The sequence below is a fragment of the Trichechus manatus genome, unplaced genomic scaffold (assembly GCF_000243295.1).
Source record: "Trichechus manatus latirostris isolate Lorelei unplaced genomic scaffold, TriManLat1.0 scaffold00097, whole genome shotgun sequence".
NCBI lineage: Eukaryota > Metazoa > Chordata > Mammalia > Sirenia > Trichechidae > Trichechus > Trichechus manatus.
The window spans coordinates 4,954,593-4,972,244 of record NW_004444033.1 but is presented as its reverse complement, the minus strand read 5'-3'; the positions used below and the strand labels follow the sequence as shown (position 1 = coordinate 4,972,244).

General features: G+C 40.3%; 1 protein-coding gene across 1 annotated transcript in view; it reads left to right on the top strand.

The window, feature by feature from the left end:
* The window catches only part of CEP41 (centrosomal protein 41), a 52,039-nt gene that overhangs the window by 21,016 nt on the left and 13,371 nt on the right, over positions 1 to 17,652 (top strand). Inside the window, exons 3-4 of the mRNA XM_004382678.2 lie at positions 12,558 to 12,605; positions 17,221 to 17,282. Coding sequence (XP_004382735.1) covers positions 12,558 to 12,605; positions 17,221 to 17,282 — 110 coding nt within the window. The remainder of the gene's footprint in view (positions 1 to 12,557; positions 12,606 to 17,220; positions 17,283 to 17,652) is intronic.

Sequence of the window (17,652 nt, the reverse complement as noted above, 5' to 3'; positions counted from 1 at the left end):
TGCCCTATAGAGTTTCCAAGGAGCGCCTGGTAGATTCGAACTGCCGACCTTTTGGTTAGCAGCCGTAGCTCTTAACCACTATGCCACCAGAGTTTCCCAACTTGACAATAAGTATCTACAAAAAAACCTACAGCTAACATTCTCAATGGTGAAAGACTGAATGCTTTCCCCGAGATCAAGAATGAGACAAGGATGTCTGCTCTCACCACTCTTATTCAACATAGTCTGGAAGTTCTAGCCAGTGCAATAAGGCAAAAAGGAAACAAAAGGCATACAGATTAGAAAGGAAAAATAAAACTATTCCTATTTGCAGATGACATGATTATCTACGTAGAAAATTCCAAGGAATCCACAAAACACCCGCCTACCTCATAAGTGAGTTCCAGGGTCATAGGGTACAAGGTAAACATACAAAAATAAATTGAATGTCTCTATACTAGCAGTAGACACCTGGACACTGAAATTAAAAAAAATAAACCATTTACAATTGCTAAAAAAATCAAATGCTTAGGTGTAAATCTAACAAAACATGTATAGGACTTGTATACTGAAAACTATACAAACAAATGGAGAGTTGTGCCATGTTCATGAATTGGACTCAAGATAATAAAGATGTCAATTTTCCCCAAATTGATATATAGCCAGGTTTAATTGTGCTCATGAGGAAGCTGTACATAGATCAAGAGACGGTCATTCGAACAGAACAAGGGGATGCTGGGTGGTTTAAAGTCAGGAACGGTGTGCGTCAGGGTCGTATCTTTTCACCATACTTATTCAGTCTGTATACTGAACAAATAATCCGAAAAGCTGGACTGTATGAAGAAGAACGGGCATCAAGATTGGAGGAAAACTCGTTAACAACCTTCGTTATGCAGATGACACAATCTTGCTGTAAGTGAAGAGGACTTGAAGTACTTACTGGTGAAGATCAAAGACTACAGCTTAGCTCTGTCCCACAAATTTTGGTATGCTGTATTTTCATTTTGATTCAGTTCAATGTATTTTTTTATTTCCCTTGAGACTTCCTCTTTAACCCAAGAATTATTTAGAAGTGTGTTTAGTTTACAGGTGTTTGAAGATTTTCCTGTTACCTTTTTGTTATTGGTTTCTAGTTTGATTCCATTGTAGTTGGAGAACACACTCTGTATGATTTCAATTTTTTTTTAATTTGTTGATGTTCATTTTACTGCCCAGGTTATGGTCTGTCTTGGTATATGTTCCATGGGCATTTGAAAAGAATGTATATTCTATTGTTGTTGAGTAGATTATTCTTTAAATATTGATGAGATCTCATTGGTTGATGGTTGTCATGGATTGAGTTATGTCCCTCAAAGAATGTGTGTATCAATTTGGCTGGGTCATGATTCCCAGTGTTGTGTGATTGTGTGCCGTTTTGTGGTCTGATGTGATTTCTTTGTGTGTTGTGGACTCTTTCGCTGTGGTATGGTGGGAAGGATTGGCAGCAGTTGTGCTGATGGGGTGTACAGGATTGGATGGTGTCTTGGGCCAATCTCTTCTGGGATGTAGGAGAGAGAGGCAAGGGGAGACACAGGGGAACCTCATAACACCAAGAAAGCTGTGCCGGGAGCAGAGTGCATCCTTTGGACCTGAGGTTCCTGCGCAGAGAAGCTCCCAGACCAAGGAAAAATTGATGACACAGACCTTCCTCCAAAGCCAACAGAGAAAGTGTTCCCCTTGCGCTGATGCGCTGAATTTGGACTTGTAGCCTACTGGACTGTGAGAGAATAAACTTCTCTTTGTTAAAGCCATGCACTTGTGGTATTTCTGTTAGAGCAGCAGTAGATGACTACGACAGTGGTGTTGTTGATTTCCTCTAAATCGTTGCTAAATTTTCTGTCTAGTTTTTCTGTCAGTTCTTGAGAGGGAAGTGAAATCTCCAACTCTAATTGTAGATTTGTCTATTTTTCCTTTCAGTTCTATCAGTTTCTGCTTCACATATTTTACAGCTCTGTTCTTTGGTACGTATAGGTGCATAGAATTTGGTGCATAGCAAAGCATTTAGGATTGCTGTGTCTTCTTGATGAATTGATCCTTTTATCATTATATAATGTCCTTCTCTGCCTCTGGTGATTTTCTTTGCCCAGAAGTTTACTTTATCTGATGTTAATATAGCTAGTCTTACTTTCCTTTGATTAATGCTTGCATGGTATATCTTTTTCCTTATTTTTAATCTCCCTATACTGTTATATTTGAAGTAAGGTTCTTTCTTGTAGATAGCATACAGTTGGGTCATGTTTTTTAATCCACTGTGCTAATCTCTTTGGAGCCCTGGTGGTGCAGTGGTAAAGAGCTCGGCTGCTAACCAAAAGATCAACAGTTCAAATCTACCAGCCACTCCTTGGAAACCATATGGGGCGTTCTGCTTTGTCCTGTAGGGTTGCTGTGAGTTGGAATTGACTTGACAACAGCAGGTTTGTTTGTTTGTGTGTGTGTGTGTGTGTGTGTGTGTGTGTGTGTGTGTGCTGATCTCTGTCTTTTAATTGTGTGTAGACCATTTACATTTAATATAATTATTGATATGTTAGGGCTTAAGTCTATCATTTTATTTTTTGTTTTGTTTGCTCTTTCTGTTTTTTGTTTCTTTGTTTTCTTTTTCCTGCCTTCCTGTGGGTTACATGTGAACATTTTTTAATCCATTTTGATTTATCTGTAGTGTTTTTGAGTGACTCTGTATGTATAGTGTTTTTAGTGATTGCCCTAGGTATTGCATTTTATATGCATAACTTATCATATGTGTCCCCCGAAAAATATTTGTCAACTTGGTTAGGGCGTGATTCCCAGTATTGTGTGGTTGTCCTCCATTATGTGATCGTAATTTTATATTAAAGAGGGTTAGGGTGGGATTGTAACACCCTTACTAAGGTCGCATCCCTGATCCAGTGTAAAGGGAGTTTCCCTGGAGCATGGCCTGCAGAGAGTGGGGACCTCATACCACCAAGAAAGCAGTGCCAGGAGCAGAGCTCATCCTTTGGACCCGGGGTTCCTGTGCAGAGAAGCTCCTGGTCCAGGGGAAGATTGATGACGAGGACCTTCCTATAGAGCCAACAGAGAGAGAAAGCCTTCCCCTGGGGCTGATGCCCTGAATTTGGACTTCTAGCCTCCTAGACTGTGAGAAAATTTTCTGTTTGTTAAAGCCATCCGCTTGTGGTATTTCTGTTACAGCAGCACTAGATAACTAAGACAATAGTCTACTGGTGTCATCATTTCATTAGTTTGCGTGAAGTATAGAAGCTTTACCTCCTTTCATGTCCTTTTACTCTCTTCCATTAATAATATAATTGTGTTAAATATTTCCTCTACATCGTTTAGAACCACACTGAACAGCTTTATAATTTTTCCTTCAACTGTCAAACATTATTTTAAAAACTCAAGAGGAGAAGGAAAATGTATTGAGTTTGCCCATATTTTTGCTTACTGTATTCTTTCTTCTTTCCTGACATTCCAGGGTTCATTCTTTTATCATTTCCTTTCTAATTGGAAAACTTACTCTAACCATTCTCTTAGGGTAGATCTGCTGGCAACAAATTATCTTCATTTTTCTTCATCTGAGAATGTCTTGTTTTCCCTTCATTACTGACGGATATTTTCTCTGGTTATAGGATTCTTTTCTTTCAGCACTTTAAAAATATTGTGCCACTTCCTTCTGGCCTCCATGATTTGTGATGAAAAATCCAGTATCATTCAAATTGTGTTTCCCTTATTGGTAAGGTGTCATTTTTCTCTGGTTGATTCCAAGATTTTTTTCTTTATTTTTAGTTTTCAGAAGTTTAATTATGATGTGTCTCGGTGTGGATCTCTTTGGGTTTATCCTGTTTGGAGTTCATTCTTGAATCTATTGGTTTATGTCTCTTGCCAAATCATTATTTCTTTGAGTACTTTTTTTCAGCCCCACCCTCTTTCTTCTCTATTTCTGGGACTTTGATGACACAAATATAAATCTTTTATTCAGTCCCACAGGTCTCCAAGACTCTGTTTTGTTTTGTTTTTTTCTACCCTATTTTCTCTCAGTTTTTCAGATCGGGTTAATTACCATTATTTTCTCTTCTAGTTCCCTGATTCTTTCCTCTGTTCCTTCCATTCTGCTATTGAACACATCCACTGAGCTTTTTATTTCAGTTATTGTATTTTTCAGTTCTAAAATTTCCATTTAGTTCCTTTTTCTATCTTCTATTTCTTTGCTGAGGCTATTTTTTTCCCCCAGTGTATTTGTAATTGCGCAGTGAAGCATTTTTATGATACCTGCTTTAAAATCTTTGTCAGATAATTCTAACATCTCTGTCATCTTGGTGTTGCTATCTATTGATTGTATTTTTCATTAGTTTGAAATCCTCCTGGCTGTTGATACGATGAGTTATTTTTTAGTGAAACCTGGACATTTTTACACTGTGCCAGGAGACTCTAGATCTTACTGAAATGTCCTGCTTTAGATGGTTCCTTCTAACACCGCTCTGGCAGGGGAAGGGGGAACATGGCCTCATTACTGCCAGATGGTGGTAGAAGTCCATGATACCCACTTAGCCTCTGTTGACACTCAAATTGGGAGCTCCTCTTTACTGCTGGGCTGAGCTGGGAGTTCTGACCCCACAAGCAGTCTCCACTGACACTGGGTGGGAAGCCCTTGTTACCATCCAGCCAGAGTTCTGGATCCCTACTTGGCCACCTCTGATAGCACCGCTGTAAGGGGGCAGGCTGGGACACCTCATCACAGTGGTAAGGGGGAAAGTCTAGGCTCTCCTCTGAGTAGGGCCACATTTTTTTCTGTGGTATTTGGCTGGAGTATTGTGGTTACTATCTAAAAGTTTTCTGTCTTGCTAAACTGCCCCTTTCCTGGTCCTTGGCTAGAGAGAAGAGGGTTTTCTTGGGGATATTTTTTGTCTGCATCTGTTGATGTTTCCAGGTTTGCTGGCTTTTTCAGTTCCAAGTCTGGGATATGTGAAGCCAAAAGAAAACCCAGAGAACTCAACCATCGAGTCATTCCTAGCTGGTCTGTCTTTCTCTCTCTACCATCAGAATCTTGTTATGTTTGTTTTATATATATAATGTCCAGAGTTTTTGTTTTATCTCAGTCTTTTTTTCTGATTAGTCTGTTACTTTTAAAAATTGAGATATAATTCATACACCATAAAATTTGCCCCCTTAAAGAATACAAGTCAGAGGTTTTTAGTGTATTCACAAGTTGTGCCAGCATCACCACTATCTAATTCCAGAACATTTTTATCACCCCCAAAAGAAAACCCATATCATTCTCAGTCCCTGGCAGCCACTGATCTACTCTGTATCTATGGATTTGCCCATTCGGGGTGTTTCACATAAATGGAATTGTTTAATATGTGGCCTTTTGTGTCTGGCTTCTTCCACTTAGCATAATGTTTTCAGCTTCATCCATGTTGTAGCATGTATCAGTACTTCATTCCTTTTTATTGCCAAGTTGTATCCTATTATATTGATATTCTGCATTTTGTTTATCCATTCATCAGTTGATGGATATTTGGGTTGTTTCTGCGTTTTGGCTATTATGAATAATGTGGCTGTGAGCGTTTGTGTGCAAGTTTTTGTGTGAAATATGCTTTCAGTTCTCTCCAGTATATTCCTAGGATTAGAATTGCTGGCTCCTATGGTAACTCTGGAGCCCTGGTGACACAGTGGTTGAGAGCTGGGCTGCTCACCAAAAGGTCGGCAGTTTGAATTCACCAGCCGCTCCTTGGAAACCCTATGGGGCAGTTCTACTCTGTCATATAGGGTGGCTAGGAATTGACTCAGTGGCACCTAACAGCAGCAACAACATGGTAACTCTAAGTTTAATTTTTTGAGGACCTGCCAGACTGTTTTCCAAAGCAGCTGCACTATCTTGCATTCCCACCAATAGTGTAGGAGGACTCTGTTTCCTACACATCCTCACCGACATCTATTGTCCATTTTTTTGATTGTAGCCATCTTAGTGGGTGTGAAGTGGTATCTCACTGTGGTTTGGATTTGCATCTCCCTGATGGCTAATGATGAGTACCTTTTCATGTGTTTATTATCATTTGTATATCTTTTTGGAGACAGGTATTCCAATCATTTGCCTGTTTTTATTTTTTTTAATTGGGTTGTCTTTTTATTGTTGAGTTGCAGCGGTTCTTTTATACAATCTGGATACTAGACCCTTATCAGAAATATGATTTGCAAATTTTTTCCCATCCTAGGGGTTATTGAGGCTTATTGTTTTTAGCTGAAGGGTTAGAGAAAAGTACATCTACCCCATCTTCTTGGAAGCAAAAGTCCCCCTAACTAGTTTTATAATAGCTGTTGCAGGGGCCAAGGCTTGCTTTATTGCTTAAAATTCAAAGTATTTTAAAGTCGGTGTGGGAAAGAAATCCTATTATGGTGTTTGATTTTTTGTTGTTTCATATTTGAAAATTATTTTAAAGTCAATTAGAGATTTTCTTTACCGTTGTTTTTCTATGCATTTTTGTGACTTACCTCATTGTGTCTTGGGAGAACCTCCCACCTGGTTCGCAGTGGCCTGTGAGTTATGTGCCAAGATACAGACCCCTTCAGCCCTCTGGGGGGCCATCAGGGCCTGGGGCAGCCCCGAGCAGAGTGTTTTGTCATTTATATGTGTGCCATGAAGTGCAGAGGGTTTGAGGAGTCCTGGTTAAGAAAGCACAAGAGTGACCTTACCGCCCAAGTGAGCGGAAGGCGCTCCCATCTGTGGTATGCGTTTAAGCTCTGCAGTCAGAGTGGAAACAGCACAGGAATGTGTGAGCTTTTCTAGGCTAAATAGATGGGTCTTTAATCTTTTCTTACCAAACAGTGAGCAGTTCAGAGTAAATCACAAGAAATCAAGAATTCTGTGCTATCGTCTGTCTTCGCGCAAATCGCCTCCTACTGAGTTCTTCAACGGCTGATATCTTCTTCCTGGGTAAAGATTATTTTTTTATTTCTGTACTTCTGGCTCTACTTTTCTGATAAACTCAAACTTTGATGTACAGCCATGGATAGAAATCTCAGAATTATCTTGCACTTCAAATATCTCTTTTGTTCCATAGGTGCCTGAGAGTTTATTCGCCACTCCGCAGCCTTGCCAGCCTGTGCCATGAATGGATTCTGCTCTGATGAAGCCTGTGACGGCATTTTGTTCAGGCACCACCACAGGCTTCTCGACTGTTCCCAAGCGCCTTCTCTGGGCTCCTGCTCTGCAGCCCTGCAGGCTGATTAGAACACCTTCCAAGCCACAGGCCCTCTCTTTGTTAGCCCCCTACAGTCTCGCCTTGCCGCCATTATCCTCGCATTTCAGTCAACTTTCTAATTTCTTCAGCTCTCCCAAATTCCTTAGGCTTTCTCCACTTGGTCTTTCCTAGCCTTATTTTTATTTTTTAAAATTCCCTTTCCTTTCCTTATCTCCATAAGAACTGGTTCCGTCCTTTTTTCTTCTTTAGTCATTACTTTTCCTGAATATTTGCTAATAGCCTTGATCTTATGCACTCAGACTCATCCCAGACTAATTACTGTGTTCATTTTTCTTTGGTATTTAATTCTGTTTCCTATGTCAAATGAAGAAATGTATGTGAAAGCCTTTTACGAGCCAGAAAGCATTATACACACATATTAACTTACTGAGATTAACAAAGGACCACTGTGCCTCTTTTCACGCTCTCTGCTCCTTCTGAGCCGAAAGAACTTCTCTGCAGAGGAGGGAAATATTGAAAAAAAAATAAAGCCACGGAGTTGTCTCTTAGCAACTGAGTCCGCGCCTTATAAATCCTACCCACTTTAGATTACTGCCGCTTATTTTTCTTACTGGCTTAGTACAAATAATGTTATTACATTATAGGAAAACAATGGAAAAGATCTAATGAGCGAGTCACTCAGTTAATCGATTGTACTCTGTCTGTGCCTAGTCCTATTGATATAGTTGTAATGTCACTCTTGATACTAATTATAAAACTTCTGTTACATACCTTTTCTTACAATGTAAATTGTAAACAAAATGGGAGCTAAACATCATCTTATACATTTCTAGGTTACCTGAGTCCTGAAACAATATGGATCATATAAGTAGTACATACTGTATATAAATCAAGCTGTGCATAGTTTAAAGAAAATCAAGTGTACAAAAGCTCGAAGCAAATTGGGGTGTGATAATTTGCATTACAAAAGAATTCATAATAAGAATTCCTCAAATAGTAGATCTTCATAGCATGTTTCAGTTAGCAGATATTTTTTGAGTACCTCCTATGCTGGACAGGAGCCCTGGTGGCACAATGAATAAGAGCTCGGCTGCTAACCAAAAGGTCGACGGTTTGAACCCACCAGCCACTCTGTAGGAGAAAAGACTGGTGATCTGCCCCTGTAAAAATTACAGCCTAGGAAACCGTATGGGGAAGTTCTACTCTGTCACATGGGGTCGCTATGAGTCGGAATCAACTTGATGGCGCACAGCAGCAACCTATGCTGGACAATGGAAGGGATAAAGATGTCGTGTGTGCGTGTGTAAGTGGTTTTGGGCTCTCAGTATAACGGGAGATAATAAGACTTGAACACAAAGAAGGCAGTACACTATGAACGCCATGTGAGTGGTAAGTGCAGGGCTGTTGGAGATCTGAGGAGGGAAATGTCGTTTCCAGTTGGGTGAGCTGTTTCAAATATGTGAACAAGGTGACACGTTAGAGAACTGAAAAGACTAGAAGAGAGTTTGTCAAGCTTAGTAATGAAGGCGAGATTGAAGAGGTAGGTAAATTGTCAGGCCTTTAGTGCCAGAGCAAGGAGTTTAAACTTTATTCAGTAAGCACTAGGGAGCCACTGACATTTTTTATCAGAGGTTTATCTAGGAAAATTTATCTGGCACTAGTGTGTCATTTCAATTTTTTAAAAAATTAGTTTGCTGATAGTCTTTTAGGCATCTTGCTTATGTATAAAACAAACGTGTGTCTTAGTTATCTCATGTTGCTGTAACAGAAATACCACAAGTGGATGGCTTTAACAAACAGATTTATTCTCTTACAGTCTAGAAGGCTAGAAATCTGAATTCAGGGTGTCAGTTGCAGGGGAAGGCTTTCTGTCTCTGTTGGCTCTGGAGGGAGGTCGTTGTTGTCAATCTTCCCTGGTCTAGGAGCTTCTCAGTGCAGGGACCTCAGGTCTAAAGGACACGCTCTGCTCCTGGCACTACTTTCTTGGTGGTATGAGGTCCCTCTCTGAAGATCGATCTTCAAGCTCATGAGCAGCACAAAGAGGAATTTGTGGTTTTCCTAGACGCCTCTGACCGAATGTATAAAAACTTCGTATGTCAGATACTCAATAATGTTTGTAATCCTCTTTTGAGGTAGTGGAGATTTTTCAGATCTGGCCATGGATTATAAAATTGAATTATAAAATTATAAAATGAATTATAAAATTGATTCATTTCTAGTCTTTTTAAAAGGTGGTCAAAAACTCTTTTCAGATGAAATGAGATCTAGTAAGATAAGCTGCTTAATTAAGATGCAAGCAGTATATGAAGTGGGAAAAAATGCCACTTTGCACACTTTCTAAAATCACTTTTAGGGATTTTCATGTTGTTTAGTCAGCCTTGCCGTGTCTTAGCTCTGCAGCCGAAGCAATGCAGGAATGTTCTATTTTCTTCTTATCCCCTGCTTAGATAGAAGGAATGACTATAATGGAAAGAGCTCTCCATCAATAGACCTCTTAGGTTTTGTTCTTAATTTTGCCAGATATTTGTATCACTTTGCAAAAGACTGTTTCTTTGCCTTCTATTGTGGGAAAACAGCACAACAAAACAAAAACCAGTAGACGTGCCAGCCTGCCTCACAGGGTGGTTGTGAGAATCTGCTGATACAATATAAAAACCAAAACCAAACCAGTTGCCTTAGAGTCAATTTCGACCCTAACCCATAGCAACCTGGTAGGATGGGGTAGAACTGCCCCACAGGGTTTCCAAGGAGCAGCTGGTGGATTCGAACTGCCGACCTTTTCGTTAGCAGCCATAGCTCTTAACCACTGCACCACCAGGGATCCAATACAATATGAAGTGCTCCATAAATACTCTGAAAATGTTGATAACAAGAGAAATGGATTTTAAACACTTTGTTAGTAGAAACTGCTGTAAGTTAGAAATACGGTTTTTAAATAATAAAGACTATGTAATAAGGTTGGCTCTTGTTTTCCATTCGTAGTAAACCCTAGGGAATTCAGAGCATGAAATGGTTCCCACTTGCTACTGTTAAGGAAATAATACTCCCTACATATTTATCTCGCAGTTAAGTCATTTTTTCAAAACAGCACAACTGGAGAAGCCTTGTGTTTTTGTGAGCTCTATCAGAAACCAGGAGGTTGGGGATACTGGTATTGGCTTAGTTACTAACTTACTTTATCATTGGATAAGTCATAATCCATTTTGTTTCCTGATTGTTGTTATTAGGTGCCATTGAGTCAATTCCAACTCATGGTGACCCCACGTGACAGGGTAGAACTGCCCCATGGGGTTTCCTAGGCTGTCATCTTCACGGGAGTAGATTGCCAACTTTTTTCTCCTGTGGAGCCGCTGGGTGGATTCGAACTGCCGGCCTTTTGGTTAGCAGCCAAGTGCTTAACCGTTGCGCCACCAGGGTTCCTTACGGTTTTCTGAGTAGACTGCTTAAAGCTTACCTCGCCAAAAGAAAGTAACTGCAGCATTTTACAACATGCAGCTGTGGGAGGCTCAGTAACATATATCCAAAAGCTACCATGGAAAATATTTTAAGAATAGGGTTGGGGGAAGATGAACAACATACTGCTTTGACCTGTCTTCCTCCCCCATTGTACTGACCAGGTGAGTTCGAGCCTCCGTTCAGGAAGAACTTCTGGTTTCCTCTCTGGAGATCTGGTCACGTCTCAGGTCAATTGCAGTCTGAAGAACCTAGAAAAGATCATATCTGGTTCTAATCCTGTTCTTTTGGTGGTATTTGGGCCTCTTCTGATACATACTCAGTGTGTCTCTTAAGAAGACTTGCCCTTGGGAGCGGCCTGGGCCGTCTTCGTTGATGTCCGAGCTTTCGGAAGGATATAGTCTGTATCTAGGACTGCAGCAAATACTCCTTTTAGGTCCTGATATAGAGAGTATGTGTCTTAAGAGGAATTAAAAGAAAACTCAGTGGAATTTTATTCCATGATGTATTCGTGGTAAAGATTTAATAATAACAGATGAATTAAGTTAGTCTTTGAAAATGTATTTTGGGTTTCTCAGCAAGGATTTTCTTTCTCTGCTTCTGACCCAAAAGTTCAGAATGGTCCTTGAAAACACCAGTCCAGGCCATGAATTGGAAGCATTTCTTTTATCTGAAGTTGGGGCTGAATTTGACCAGATCTTGTCAAGGCTTAAAAAATTTTGAGCACAGTATCACAAATGAGAAATTATTTTGAACGTTTTCCTTTTTCTCCCCCTATACCTTTTAGGTGCCAGATAGAGCTTGCTGGGTTGAACTGAATCATATTGAAGCATGCCCAGTAAAAAATAATAGCCCCTGGCTTGAGAGCTAGAATTTAGTTCATTTGGAAACCAGAATAATCCTGGCCTGGTTTTAATGTAGGAAAACTCTCCAAACCACCTTGGCTAGAACCTAGTGTTGTAGAACCAGACCATAAAACATGAGGGTTGGGGACTCTCTACATGGTGGGACTGTGCTGTTACTTCTCAGGAAGTCAAACCCACTGTGGATGCAAGTCTACAGACTGTGTGGTCTAGTTCAGGCTGCAGCATCAGCACGCATGGTGGGGGACCGAGTTCAGGAAAGAGCGGGAACCCGCAAGGACAAAGCAAGAGGCAAGGCTTGCTTGGGTAGCCACAAAGGCACATTGTGCACATTCAAAGAACATCGCTTCTTTCTTTCTCCTCCACTGTGTATCTTTCCCACAAAGAGATTACAGGGGCGTAAAAGGAGAGGGAAATTTTGACTCAAAAGAAAAAAAAAAAATTGACATAAAGCAACCAGCCGCACCTCCGGGAACTTATAGATGTTTACGTGGTGTGCACCCAGCTTATATACAAAACATTGCCTCATCTCCTCATGTGTCAGTGATGCTGGATAACCCGAAAGACTGTTTACTCTGTGTGGCCCATTTGCCTCAGGTCCATAGTCTCTGTCCCAGAAAGGCTTAGGGAATACTTGTTCTCCATTCTGCTTTCACAGGGTTATTCATTTTCTTCCATTAAAAACAAACCTAAAATCCTTAATCTCTCTCTTAAAAAAAAAAAATCAAGTGTTTATTGAGTGCCTGTTGTGTGTTAACCATCCTTTCATGGTGCATTTTTTATGTAAGTGATTTAATAATGAGAATTTGAAACCAAGGTCCAATCATCAGAAATAAATAACTCAAGAAAAATCTGGGTTTTCTCCTTTGTATATTACAATATTTCACTCATACTGTTTTTAATTTACCTTTTTAAAAAACTGTGATAAAAACATACGTAATAAAACATTTGTCATTTCAACATTTTTTACATGTACAATTCCATGACAGTTACATCCATCATGTTGTGCAACCATCATCACCATATCTGTTTCTTATTCTGTCTTTAGGTAGCAGTATGACTAAATACACTGAGAAGCTAGAAGAGATAAAAAAAAGTGAGTAACACTATTGATGGTTTGGGAAAAATGGAACTCTGTAGCTGTTTTATAAGTTGGATGTTTATTAATAACCCTAACTATGCTGCGTGGCTAACACACACTGTAGGTGTGGGGCCTGAGACCTACCTGACACCGTGGTGGGAGCCATGGGAGGTAGAGGAGCCTGGCAGGTGCCTAGAAGGAGGTGGAAACACTGTGTACCATCCTTACCAGCTGCTAAGATTCTGGCCTATGAGTCTGCATTCTGCCCAACCCACATTCCATACAGAAAAAACCCTGTTGCCTTTGAATCGATTCCAACTCATGGAGATCCTGTGTGTAATAGAGTAGAAGTGCCCCGCAGGATTTTCTTGGCTGTAATCTTTACAGAAGCAGATCTCCAGGCATTTCTTCCGAGGTACCTTTGGGTAAGTTTGAACCGCCAACCTTTAGGGTAGTAGTTGAGCGAGTGCAAAAACTTGCACCACCCAGGGATCTACCCCACATCCCATAGATGGTAATGTTGGAATGTGGAGTGAGATTTGGTGGAATGGAGCCTGTCTTAGTTATCTAGTGCTGCTAGAACAGAAATACCACAAGTGGATGGCTTTAACAAAGAGAAATTTATTCTCTCACAGTCTAGGAGGCTAGAAGCCCAAATTCAGGGTGCCAGCTCCAGAGGAAGGCTTTCTGTCTCTGTCGGCTCTGGGGAAAGGTCTAGGAGCTTCTCAGTGCAAGGACCCTAGGACCAAAGGATGTGCTATTCTCCTGGCTCTTATTTCTTGTTGGTATGAGGTCCCCCTGTCTCTCTGCTTGCTTCTCTCTTTTATATCTCAAAAGAGATTGATTTAAGACACAATCTTGTAGATTGAGTCCTGCCTCATTAATATAACCGTCTGTAATCGTGCCTCGCTAACAGCACAGAGGTAGGATTTACAACACATAGGAAAATCACATCAGATGACAAAATGGTGGACAATCGCACAATACTGGGAATCATGGCCTAGCCAAGTTGACAAATACTTTGGGGGAACACAATTCAATCCATAACAGAGCTCTAGCTAAGCAGTCAAACCCCAAGCTTCTCGTCTGATTGCACCGTGGTCTTCATGGCCTTTTTCAGGGTACTTAATCTTTCCTGTCATCTTTCTTTCTCTGTACCTGAAACAGGGAAATAATACCTTCATAGCATCCCTTTGAGTATAAATCAGAGAGTATTCATGAAAGACTGAAAGATGTGAGAAAGAAAGAGCTTATTCTTAAAGTAGTATATGCATTATCAACTCACTGCAGTCTGGTTTTCTTTTAATTAAAAATTGTATTTCATGCCCATCCTTTTTTTAAACTAATCTTAAAATGCAAAAATATGCTACTAGTCATTGAGTGCATGGCCCTTGCACAAAATCGTCATTGTTTGTTCTGTGTCCAAAGCTGATGTAAACGCTACACATCAAGAGCAGAATTAAAGAGGCAGAAACGTCTGTTTTCTAAGATGGATTTGCCCATAGCATAAGTAGGAGAACCTCGTGTTAGGAGAGTATTTAGCTAATGATAGGAAACAGGAGCCCAACATTTTATATATAAACATGTACTCTCAGGGGACTCCTATATAATATACATATTACATTTTTAAACTGTGAAGATAATCTTGTTTACTCACCTGTGTTCCATTGTTGTCATCCTTCACTCATTCAAGGCCGGCACATTCAGCTGGCCCGCTTCTGTTTTGGTTTGCCATCTTACATCTCCCATCCGTTTGTAGGTGAGGTGAGCTCACACGTCCCCACCAGAAACTTGTCCCATAAAAATGTCCCATTCTGCCCATGTTGCCAAACCCCTATTGAATACGTTTCTTAAAATTACAATGTGATTACTTTAATATCTAAACCTTAAATGGAGATTTTCTCCCCAAAGCAACACCTTTGGAATATAGTCCTTAGAAACGCTCAATCCACCTCCCTCTTTAGAAGCCGTGGCTTCCTTTTGTCAGACAGGAGGTGCCTATCACCGCGTTTCACACACTTTGTGTTGAGTTTCTGACTAGAATTACTTCAGATTCTAGTTTGGGATGTACGTTTTGGAAGATACTTCCTTCTCTTTTCCCATCTTCTGTTGTAGGTGTTCTTTTGGGTCAAAAGAGAGGAGAATATTGCTTTGTTTCCCGACACTCTAGACCCGTCCCTTGATTCGGGTTACCTGAGATGCTGTGTCTTTCTGTAAAATCACAAGCCTCGTTCTGTGACTTCCTTTGATTTGTCTTCCAGTGTGAGCCCAACTTCCCTTTGCTAATAAGGTGTTTTGACAGAACCCTGAAAATGCAGAGAAACTTTGTAATCTGAATATTCTTTCAACTCTGCCTGGGGAAAATAGACGCTCTGTGTCTATTGAGGGCTCACAAAGCCCATTCTTGGTTCCTGGTGGTTAGATGACACTAGTTGGACCGAGAGTGAAACATCCTGGATAGTCAGGTCTCTGTCCTTCCAGTAACTTGAGAGAGACAGACTTAGACCCCAGACTTACTGGAGAAGCAAAATTTGATAATGTATCTGAAACGAGGAGTATTTGTCTTCACCACGGAATTTCGGGAGCAGCCACGGTTGCGAAGCTCCATTCTTAAAGCTCTGTTCGCTCTTGCAAGGACAGACTGACAGAGCTTTCCAAGTCATCCTTTTTATAAAATTTCAAACTTACTATAAAACGTTTAGTTTGATCTTTTATCTCTGAGTAATAATGTCAGAAAGTCCTAATGATGGCTGCCCTTCTAAACCAGAACCAGGTACGTGGAGTTCAGGCTCAAACGTGCAGCCGGGTTTCTAGCGCTTGGGCAGGGAACATTCGAAATGGCAATCACGAGAAAACAGCAAAGCCTGTTTCTTGTTTAAGGTGATCTCTAGCTTAGAGGGGGTTTTAATGTGTACAGTTTGTACTTCGAAGGCGGAGAGTTGGAGATGATGTATTTCAAAACTATGTAAACATACCAGAAGGATATCGATGGATAAATGTCATGGTGCAAACAACTTGAAAGCTGTTGATTGTTTTCATCGGCTGACTTATTGCTGTTTTTACTTGCATCGGTAACTTTGGGTGGGCAAGTTGATGTCAGTTAGGTGGAATACTGTAGTTACTCAGTTACTCTTTCTAAAGCCTTTGCTTGGCCTAGTTGGAACTGCATCCTGCAGGTTTTAGAAGCTCCTTTACATGCAGGCTTGTTACCTTGTTGTATTCAGAAGAGGCTGCCCTAAGAATTTTCTGGTAGTAATGGTCAGTTACTAGCTAAATTGCTCTTTTTAAGACATTTTAGAACAGAGAAGCTTTAATTCACTGTAAGAAGGTCTTGATATTTATGGAAGGCTAGCTTTTAAAGTAATATAATTTTCCGACTCTGAGTCATAAGGTGTTTGGTAAACCAAGCTCATATTATCCTACAAAGTAGCTAGCCGGTCTGTGCTGATTTTTTGGGAAAATTCAGGGAAATGATTAGTAATCTCAGGTAAATCATCTTAAATACCTTTAATCCTTTCCTTTGTTGCTAGAAGTCTTGGTTTCTGAGATATTTATGGTCTAAAGGCCAGAGCAGTTGTCCAGCCAACCTTTAGTAATTTTGAAATAATGAGGCAATATTTAAGGAGTTGTGGTCGCCAGTGTGAAAACTTAGAAAAGAGGAGTGAGAGGTGAGAGTAGGCAGAAGTCCGTGCTGGAAAGGCTTCAGTCGGCAGTCATCTTCTGGAAGGTTCTGAGGAAGCTAACTCTTAACATGCAGCTATGGGGCAGTTACTAGGTAAAGTGAGATTGGCCCCATTTCAAAAACCTGTTTAATGTGATATGAAGAATTGTTAACACAAGTGCAGACGTACCCCACTGAACTTCTGTCTCATAACTGTATAGATAGGAACCTGTTGCCCTCGAATCCGCTCCGACTCATGGTGGCCCCATGTGTAAAGATAGCACTGAATAAATAGTGATGTTTCAGGTTGGTTTTTATTGGAGTTGGAGAGAAGCTGATAGCAGGAGATTGTCAAGATCAATCATAACTTTGTGCCCAGCTTTGTACCCCGAGCGGAGGGAGAGGGACTCTTATTCTGTGTCTCTAGCGTAGTGTGTAACCTCAGGAAGAGTATTGCTCTTTCCAGGCTGGAATCAGAAGGGTGTTGGTATAAACGTCCTGCCAGCTGTGTGGCCTGGGGCCACTCAGCTTCTCTGGGTCTCTCCTCATTTGCAAAATGCAGACGTGTATTCCCTGTTGTTCCAAAAAAGTATTCGAGGCAGCTTACAAAAATGCACGTAATACAGTGTGGTAAAAGTAGAGACAGCATCGGAAAAGGAAAAGGGTGGACTAATAAAATGAAGGCCAGAGGTCAGGTCACTGGACACAAAAATGTGGCTTGTAAATTGAACCTGAAGCTTCTCGATGGCCAAAGCAAAGGGAAAAAATGAAGGTATGATAGATAATAAAACCTGCCACACCTAACTTTGGAGGTTGCCCTGAAGATAAAACAAGATAGTATGTGTAAAAGCAAATAAATAACTTGAAAAATATAGCATATAACTTGATGACTAGAAAGAATTAATGAATTAGTAGCTCTAAGAAAGCAAAATAAACCTAGAAAAATATTTGTCTCATCTTGTTTTTCAGATTATAGATACAAAAAAGATGAACTTTTCAAGAGATTAAAAGTTACCACTTTTGCCCAGCTGGTAAGTTTAATGAGCTTCCATTGAAGTAGAGAATGTCTCATTTGTGCTGCTTTGTGTGAGTATTTTCTGAATTCCACTCTGGGGAATGTTTGCAGAGGGGTTTCTTCTGATTCTTGTATTTCATCCTTGGGAAGATGTGTGATGTGTTTGTTCACACAAGGGTGGTATGAAACTTTTCTGTAAGGTGAAAGGGTATTCTACTTTTAGTTAATCAAATTTATGGCTTAGGTTTTATTTTTCCTTGTGTAGTTAATTTAATATTGAGAGTCTAGAATTCTGGGTCTGGATTGTTGGGACATTCTTCTCTGTGGAAGCTAAGTGATCTCCCTTTTCTTCGACTGAGCTCCTTTCCAAGTCATTCTACCATGGA